Raw genomic sequence first — 10,000 nt, 5'->3', positions numbered from 1 at the left:
ATAATGGTAACTTACATTGATGAGGGCCCTGCCTACGTTTATAAATGGTACCTGTGAAGAATAAGGAACGATGGAAAGGTATAAACAAGGGGAAAGAGTAAAGAATAAACTCTTACTAAAACGGTACCAGCATGTCATAACGGTAACTTTTATGGATGAGGGTCGCGTTACGTTTATAATATAACAATATGGAGGATGTTAATAATAGAGATATAAAGAGATTGGATATAGGAAAGCAGTGAAAATACACAAGGGGGGGACATGTGGACAAATAGAAAAATACATATGAACTACATTGGAAAAAATACAGGAATAGAAGGTCTTTTTTTGTTGTTCTGGTGATAGATATTTTTAGGATATATGTGTAATACAAGGCTGAGAGATGAAATAACCTTGTATACCAATAACACAATTTCAGAGTAACACAATAAAATAAGGTTCTCTTACCAGTTCTTGCTGTATTCTTTTACTCACCTAAAAAAAGAAAAGGAAAACATTATTTATATTTAAGAGAATATTCAAGTCAAGTATAATCTATATATCTATAAAAGTGAACATGTACGTGTGTGTGTCTGTGTACATGTCCCTACGCAATAACTCTGTCAATTTTTAGTCTACAGACTCGAAATTTGATATACAGGGTACTGAGATTTGGAAAAATCTTTGTTATCCGTTTTTGGCCAGTAATTTGGGTGTTAAGGGGTCAAGGTTCAACGATTTGACCTTTGAAAACTCTACCAAACTCCTTCGCCAATTTTGGGTCTAAACACTTGAAATTTTAGGCATAGATTCCTTGTGTTATGTAATGAATGGCTGGAACCATCATACATAACTGAAAAGAAAAAACTTTAATAAAAGATTTAAAAGAGTGGGCATCGAATAATCGATTGTCTACCAGTTGAAAGAGAAAGGGCTTACGTCATAAACAGAGAAATCGGACGACGATTTTTTTGTTTACAAAACAAAGAAACGTGACATTCCTCGTAAGCTCTGGAAGTACAGATATTGGCATGAGTGGGTAATTCACGTGTCGCTCGGTTGAAGACAAAATCGAATGATCATCTGAGGTCAAAACGTGACTTAAGAACGCATGTTCTATTATCTAGCAACTGATTGACAGGACGCGTGGATAGAAAAAACAAAGCGACAAAATGCCAATAAAAACGGTGAATCTAGCAGAGCAGAGCAGAGAGAGGAGAAACACGGAACAGCATGTGTTGCTGAAGACCGGATCGTTGAAGCGTCATTTTCCCTCCTCAGAGCACTGTGAGAAAACTGTTACTATCGCTGTGAACTTCAGAACCACCAAAAGAAAAAAGACGAACTGTTTTAAATTGTATATATTGTAAAATATAATTTTATACAAAAAACAAACACAATTGTGACTTACGTCTTTTAATGCATATTTTTAAGTTACGGCTGATTGTTCTAAGTGTCAACCGCTTTGTTTTCAGGTTCAACGTTGTTATGACATTTGTGACAATTGACGAGAGGCAAGATAAGGAAAAAGTGCCAGTCTAAGGTGAGATAACTCACTAGTCTTAACTCGTTGTCATCACAACCGCTTAGTAAACAAGTGAACCTACGGACGACCGACGTAACTAAAACTGCTATGTACCACAGCCAGGGAGTCCTACGCACTATTACGATTTCCCAACCTGGGAGCCACCCCATAATACAACACTTGGACATGGATCTAACTTAATAACTTTATTTGAGCCCAAAATAATAAATGTTAAGGGATCATAATAGGGGTCAAAGTTTAAAAAATTGACCGTTTTTTTTTTTTTTTTTTTTTTTTTTTGCTTAACATACACTTCAAAACACCCGGGCAACGCCGGGCTGAAATGCTAGTATCTATCTAAGATACAATTCATTATTTTCTGAATAAATATATATTCCTTTTCAGAATTTACTTTGGTTTGTGTAAAAGTTTGCTGTTTTTCTTTCTTTTTGAAAAGATGTTGGGGTTAAGGTTAGGGTTAAAAATGACAATTTTTTTTTTCAACATTGTCATCGTGGAATGCACACTCTTCTTGCATTGCTTATCCTGTGATTAAAATTTTTTATATCTTCAAAAACGCAACACAAACCTAATCTCAAAAATGCATTGGGAAACTCTGGCTGGTATGCAAAATTTTTTTTTTTTTTGAAGTTAGGATTGAGATTAGGGTTAGATGATCAATTTCTGCATTTATCAACCTGCGACTGCCACAAAATTTCTCGATTGTGCTCAGCCACTGACGGGAATAACCGGAAAAGGGCAACCAAGCAGTCCCAATTTTTTACGAACGTTTGTCTGTTTATAGCGAACGAGAGTCTGTGAAGACTACTTTTTGATAAATTGGAAGAAATAAAAAGAATAATTTCGATCATGCAGGTTAGAGTTAGGGTTGGGTTAGGGTTAGGGTTGGGTTAGATACATGTTTGTAATTTTATCTGTTGTATTTCTACGTTCTTCCTATTTATCATTATAATTTTCTTGTAACGGTTTAACGTTTCACATTTAGCCACTTCTGGTTATTGGCATTAGCAGCCAAGCACACACGAGAAACTTTGTGGAAACTACATGTCAGTAAATGCAAATGTACTCAACTTTTTATTCCAGAAAATTCACTGTTGTCTCTATTTTCTGTCGAAACACAATCATAGTTTTATATATTCAACCTTGGGCGATGCACTTTTGTCAGACATGCTTGTTCTGTAATAAACATTTTTTCATACATTCAAACTCAACACAAACCTGATAGAATAAAAGCGAGCCATATATTTAATATGATCTTTGTTCCAAATTGCTGACAAGTATGTGTAAGAGGAGGAAACATAAAAAGAGATAAAGAAGGATCGAAGTCATTAATTAATTATATTTTGACTGTCCATCTCGTTATGTTTCTATGCCCCTGAATGCTTCTAAACAGATTGTGCATGTTATCATTCTCTCTCTCTCTCTCTCTCTCTCTCTCTCTCTCTGAGCCGTGTGATGTCATATTCGATTTCAATACACTCTTAAGTAGTTTTTACCCTTTGCTGGCCTTTTATTTATTTTCAACTACAGAATGGAACGATAAAATTGTCGCCCAAAAAAAAAAAAAACAAAAAAAAAAACACTACAACTTTATTTAAAAACTTTTGCAGTTGGGTAAAAAGGCGAGTTCTTGTTGTGAATATCTTATGAGAACAACCAAAAATTGAAGCTCGGCCGAGTACCTGCCATGAAAATAATGATAAAATAATAAAACACTAGTAACTTTACTCTACAGCACAATCCTGTTGGTAAACTGGTTCTTATTAGCTCACCGAAGTTAAGCAACCTAGAGCCTATTCATTACTAAAATGGGTGACCAATTTGGGAATTCCAGGCGCTGTATGTAAGAGGACGTCGATCCCTCTCTGCAAGAGTCACAAAAACCTAACATCGTCATCTCCCCTATGCGTGCAACTGGGAACTGCTTGTGAATTTCATACTCTCATAGAACTTCCTCCTTTAGAGGAAGCTGGTTAAACCCACGTAGGGTTAATGCCGTTTCCATTCCAACCTCACTTTTGTGAGAGGGGCTCTTGGGAATGATAGAGAAAATTTCGCTAGATTGTGAAATCGATTTTTTACTCTGTCATACCAATGCCACGCTTTCACAGGGCTCTACGAAAAAGATTATCTTTAGATGATCTTTGATAACTAAATATTTTCGTTTACAAACCAAACAGAAAAGTTACTAGGCAAACCTACGTGATTTTTAGAATATGAACTCTTTGTTCCGTGACAAGTACATACATCGTAAATATTTTTTGTATTTTTTTAAAATAACTAATTTTAAATAAGTATTCAATTTTATATTAACACTTAAAGATGCAAACATTTGAATTTCTTCAAATGTTTTTTTTAAAACAGTCTTCATTTAAAAAAAATTGTTCTATTAAACCTTTAATTGTTTAAATAATTTGACTTTGCTCGTTTTATTAAAAAAAGTAAATGTGGAAAAGATGTTTTTCACTCAATAATGAGCTTTGGAATATTATAAGTGAAATAAGCACAATCGTCCAAAAAAAAAAAACAACGTTTTATTATTTATAGTCGCCACTTGAAAAAAATCACTCGCAAATGCAACTGTTTCACTCACAACGTAAAGCCCTGTTTCAGCGGCACATTGCCAGTTGTTAGATCGTATGTGACTCTTATACATAAAGCATTAGTCAGAAGTAGGGTATTTGTGGGAGAGGGGGTCCAGGGAATTGAGGGTTTCATCTCCCACTAGATTGTGAGGTCAATTTTGAACTCTGTTAAGGCAAGAAAAGATGCTCTCAGTGGCACCTTTTTGTGCACGTGAGACGGAAAAGTTCAGTATAACGCAAAATATTGTTAAATAAATACCTTAAAAACAATTTCAGTATGTTAAAAATATACAGATCGATTGAAACATAACCTCCAATCTTGTGTTATTTGAACTACTATTGATATGTAATCTATCCCGGATTATGCCGGCATGTTAAAAATTGTGAGTTCAAGGGTTAAAATGCTGACATATGTCAAACTCTGTAGTTGAGGTTGACGATAGCACCTGAAATAGGTCAGTCGGTTCGTGCAAAAAAAAAAAAAAAAAAAAAAAAAAACGTGGAAAAAAAAAAGAGGGATGGAATGAAAGAAAGAGACGAAAACATCTTTTCTCTCGCATACAAGTGCAGTCCGGTTTCCGATTTTGGGCGTCGGAGAAAAACTGCAAAAAACTTGAGCCAACAATATGATGGCTTCCCCCCTCCCCAGTTCACTCGTAGACGAAATAAAGTAATCCGTGCCAGAAAATCGGCGTAGTGTTTTCATCTTAGATGTTTTTTACAGCTCATCGAACAGTGACGGGAAGAATCGCGCGACAGATCAAGGAAGACCAAGATAACAGAAAAAAGTATGGTCAACTTTATCGCGTATATATATATATATATATATATATATATATATATATATATATATATATATATATATATATATATATATATTTATAGTAATTTATAAAATATATATGGCGATTAAGCTACACTGAATATTCTGCGTTTCATCCACTATAGGATTCGTCAGGCTTATGCGCGAATTTTGTGGTTGCTTCTTGTTTTTATATATGTTGAGGATTTCTAGTTACCAATCAGCTTTCTAGTGTCCACCGCGCCCCCTCCTATCAGCCAATGGGCATGCATTTTATCGAACAAAAGATCTGTTTTAGAACTAGGTTAGTGGTTTAAGGTAGATCTTTCCCTTCCTTTTTTTAAAAAATTTTTTTTTTTTTTTTTTTTTTATATATAAATATACCTATGTGTACACACATACATGCACACATATATATATATATATATATATATATATATATATATATATATATATATATATATATATATATATATATACATATATATACATATATGTGTGATCGTTTATGTATATTCATGCTTATTTAATTTATTTATTTGTTTGTTTTCTATTGTTATTGTTAGTTTTAAAGCTATTTTGTATCGCTATCCTAGAGTAAGTTTTATTTTATGAACATATATATATATATATATATATATATATATATATATATATGCACACACACTTGAGATATCACAATTACATGCATAGATACAGCCAAAGAGACACACGTAATGAGATATACATTATAAATGTAACAGAAAACCCCGCTGCATTACATACTATTCTCATTTTGGTTATTTTTTTTATTCAGTCGATGAAAACTTCGACCTTCTTCAAGTGCATCTGATACAAGTTAATTAGTAATATTGGTTGCTTACTAGTGGTTGCTTAAGTGCCTTTATTGGATTTGATCTTTCTTCATTTTTTTTTTTTTTTTTGTGCGTGAGAGATTGTTGCTGAAAGATAATGGTTCGACTCTCGAAGAGTTAATTACATCCAAATATTGTGTATCTATCTGCTGAAGATGGTCGCGTTAAGGAGCGATAACGTTAATGTAAGTCTCGAAGAGTTGATCAAATATTGTGATCATCTTTCGCGGCAGTTTAACTGTTCAAGTGCTGGCCACTTGCAGGATGAAGAGTCGGGGTTATCCGTTGAAGAGCCCGGGCGATAAAACAAAGGTAGAAAAGATGGCGGCATCTTCTGAAGCTGAGGAGAAACGGGGAGGAGAAGGGGGAGGGGGGAAACTTTTCGTTTGCCTGTTGGCAAAGAATCAGAGAAAACTCTACATTTTGTTTGGAGGAGCGATCGATAGAATCGGTGTTTGGATTGTTAGGAAATAAACCAGGAATAAAATTGACTACGAGGAATAAAAATGGAAAGTGCCGAAAATAGTGGTAAGAGTTGAGGAGGAGGAGGAGGAGGAGGAGGAGGAGGAGGAGGAGGAGAGAAGAATGAACAAGCTAATGTGAGAAAATGCAAATGTTGTTAGGCTTAGCATATATAGAGATAAAAAAATAAAAAAGAAACTAGAAAGAGTATGAAAGGAATGACTAATAGAAAAAAAAAAATAAGGAGACAAGGAAAAAAAGGCAGGGAAAATATATATCAAATAATAAGAGGAGGAGGAAGACGAAAAGAAAGAAAAGAAAGGAGGAAAAAATTTTTGATAGAATATATTTGTTTTTTTTTTCAAGTCAGTTTTTATTCAACCCATAGTTGGGACCCTAACAGGTACTACCACTCCAGGTCAGAGTGGAACAATGGCAATTAAAGGCTGGCTCCACACTACCCAAAGCCCGCAAGCTGGGACCTCACCATCGGATATAGTTTAAGGTCATATCCAGGATCGCTATTTTTGATCGGTACATACATTGCTTGCTATTCTTAAGTGGTCACCCTTCTCGTACTGAACAGGCTCAACGTTGCTTAACTTCGGTAATCTAAGGCGAAATGGTGTGAAAATCATTGAATCATCGCAGGTTATTTTTAAGCTGTTTGTATTATTTGGATTCTTCGAATTGCTGGTCTCACCTTGAGTGTTAATTTTGACGTTTCAATTGATGCAACCTCAGATCTTCTTCAGGTGTAAAAGTTGCCATGTTTGGTAAAGGAGAAGGGGATTAAGACTACACTTCCAAGGTTTCGTATTTAGGTTCTAGTTGGAAATAAAATTATAATGTGTAAATCTAGGTTTCTAAGAACTTACAATTAGTTACTGGATCTAATAAAAATTTTAGTCATAAATAATTATTTTTAAAAAATCCTCTACGTTTCTGAATTTTTGAGACGAGGATCAGTCATTCGTATCATTTGGATGCCTGCACAAGGATCGATGGTGCAGTTGTTTAGATTTTCATCTCTCTTGCTCCCCACCCTCCTCGGAGCCCGAAATTGGGAGATGTTAGGGGAGAAACCCATTCGCCCTTTTATTCCAGGGATACAAAAGAGATATACTCAATTGATTGAGTTTGTTCCATCATTTCCTGTTTCCTCCTTTAGTTTCTTCTTTCCCAGTTTGATAGAAACATTGGTTAGGGAGCAGTTGTGTGGTTTTTGTCTCATCAATTGATTGGCCCTTGCCATCGCCTTCTAACACTTAACTGGTTTGTCTATGTTTGTAGTAATGAAATGTATTATCTTTGGATTAAGTTTTTTTTTATTTTATTTTTTTTTTTTTTAATTTTATTTAGATGTTATAATTGACATTTTCAGTGTAAGTGTTAGGGCTTGACATGACTAGCCGATTGGTTGGATCGGGCCTCTCCAACCGCCCGTCTAGCCTAGTACAAGGCCAAAGTAGAGTGTTGCTACAGATACCTTTATTTTCCCTAGGCATCGGTTGCTCAGCCACCAGGATCCTTTTCCTAGGCATCACGGGTTGCCACCCACGGCCAACAGGTAGCCCCGTTGAGGGACTTTTACCCTCTGCAGGGGGGCAGTCAGCGTATTCTAATGCCCTGCCGACAGGGTCAACCGGGAAGTAGGGAAGGAAAAAAGGAGGGGGGAAGGGGAGGGGGCTGTTGTTTTTATTTTCTTTTTGTAGAACATAATTAAGTTTTACAAAAGAGAATAGAAAACAAAAACAGAAATCGATGTAGGTGCATTTCGTCTCAGGAAGCCAATAGGCAGCCTGATCTGGTAGCACCAGCAAATTTGTACAAGAATTGTCCACAAGGACCGATGGTGCAGTTGTTAGAGTACTTGGAAAAAATCAATTGTAAAAGTGATATTCTCTTGAAGGTTCAATTCACAGTGTGGGTAACCGAAAAAATAGAATTGTGAATTACTTAGGACCTCCATCCAGTCATGGCTGACAGAATGAGAGCATGCTACCCACATGAAGTAAATAAAGGGTTCCATCTGAAATTCCATCCAAATTCTTTAGTTCGACAAGATATACCTGAAGAAGTTCGGCAGTTACATCAACCAAAACTTTGTGATCATGTCAAACGACCTGCTTTCTGATGTGTATAATGGAGCCATGCACACACATTAACGAACGCAAGCACATTGACTCTGGATGCAAAATGATGAATCGTATTGGACTTTGGATCAGCGGAGGTAAATGTATAATATTGGAATCGTCCCATCACTAGTAATAATGTAGCTATGTTAGATGTGACTGTGTACAAAAAAAAAAAATTTTTTTTACCTTTTCAGGAAGACTTTATAAGGTCTCCAATAAGCAAAAAATCCTCTACGTTTCTGAATTTTTGAGATGAGGATCAGTCATTCGTATTATTTGGATTCTTCTGCAAGGACCCGTGGCACAATGGTTAGAGTACTTGGAAAAAATCAATTGCAAAAGTCATATTCTTCTGAAGGTTGAAGGTTCAAGTAGAAAGATAACATAGAATTTCTTTACCCACGCACACAAGGGCCATTTAAAATAGGATTGTTAATCATTTAAAATAGGATTGTTTATCAAGGTGTAGTGTAATTTTTTTTATTACTTTTTAAAATAGACGTAATATTGTATGTAGAAACTCGTAAAAGAAATTAAATTTTGACACAAACTTTTTAGATAAAAGAAGTTATTTATTTTGTTCAGTTTCAAACACGTCACTAACACGTATTTACAACACGACACAATATGTTCTCCTTTTTTCCTTCTTGCCTGTCAGACAGCAATTCTTTGTTTTTGCTACAATCAGCCGTTCTGTTGCAGTAATTCTCTTTAGAACACACAGATCGGCCGGCTATCTTTTGGAAGGGGTAGGAGGGGGAGACTCGAATGCTTATTAAGCGTCTTTTCTTTTTCACTGCCTTTTCCTTCGATGTTTATGCATATCATTCCATGGTGTCATGTCCCCACCACAGCTTAAATGCTGATGTGACATTACAAGAGTCAAAAAAATTGCATGTGTGTTCTGGCTTGGTCATTTAAAATAACGGAGCTAGTGACTATGTGTTAGTAGCAGTTACTGGGACAAAAGAGCAGACACAAAGGAAGCCGACATAGGATTGTTTATCCAGTTGTGGCAATGATTTGGACAAAAGACCGAACAATAAAGGTCAATATATTTAAATTTAGATTGGTCAATATGTTTAGAGTTAATTTACGAAGGTTTAAGAGTGACAGTGAATTTTGTGACAGTTTACAGTGATTATGGACTGTACTGAGTTTGCGACAGTTGAGGACAGTTTTCAGTTTGAAGCAGTTAGTGGCACGGAGGTCCCGTGAGAAAGATCAGAGTCGGAACCATGAGAGTAGATCAGGTTGAGAAGAAAATCACTGGGAACTGATGCGACCACACAACTAGCGATGGACGTTTGGGGGGTTCTTTTTATGCTACGTAACACACAGAACTCAAAATAATGAATCGATAAATCAAAACAATGCCGATTTAAATTAATGACCAAAACACAAGTGTTAATTAATACAACTATTTTGCTACTAAACATTAAAAAAAATGAAAAAATATAGCAAAGTTGACTTTGAGTTATGATGATAATGTGTTCAACAGGATTGCACTTGGAACAAAAGACTAAAAAATGAAGATCGATATGGTCCGAGTTAGTTCATGAGCAGTTTTAGTAGTGACAATGACAATGAATTTTATGATAGTTTGGGACAGTCTTGAGTTTGCGACAGTTGAG

At 35.5% G+C, this 10,000-nt stretch overlaps 1 protein-coding gene across 10 annotated transcripts in view; it reads right to left on the bottom strand.

Moving 5' to 3' along the window:
• LOC145255614 (pleckstrin homology domain-containing family H member 2-like) overlaps positions 1–10,000 on the bottom strand; it is a 1,732,783-nt gene that overhangs the window by 862,175 nt on the left and 860,608 nt on the right. For 7 of the 10 annotated variants that reach the window (XR_013863868.1, XM_080114122.1, XM_080114121.1 and 4 more), the window contains one exon: positions 448–474. The exons of the other annotated variants lie outside the window; for them this stretch is intronic. Coding sequence is in view for 5 of the 7 variants with exons in the window: in XM_080114122.1 (XP_079970248.1) it covers positions 448–474 (27 nt within the window). In the remaining 2 variants the exon portion in view is untranslated. The remainder of the gene's footprint in view (positions 1–447; positions 475–10,000) is intronic. 10 annotated transcript variants of the gene reach the window in all.

The sequence above is a fragment of the Euprymna scolopes genome, chromosome 31 (assembly GCF_053919585.1).
Source record: "Euprymna scolopes isolate OS-2025 chromosome 31, ASM5391958v1, whole genome shotgun sequence".
Lineage (NCBI taxonomy): Eukaryota > Metazoa > Mollusca > Cephalopoda > Sepiida > Sepiolidae > Euprymna > Euprymna scolopes.
The sequence above is the reverse complement of the archived record's forward strand: the minus strand, read 5'-3'. Positions and strand labels throughout refer to the sequence as shown.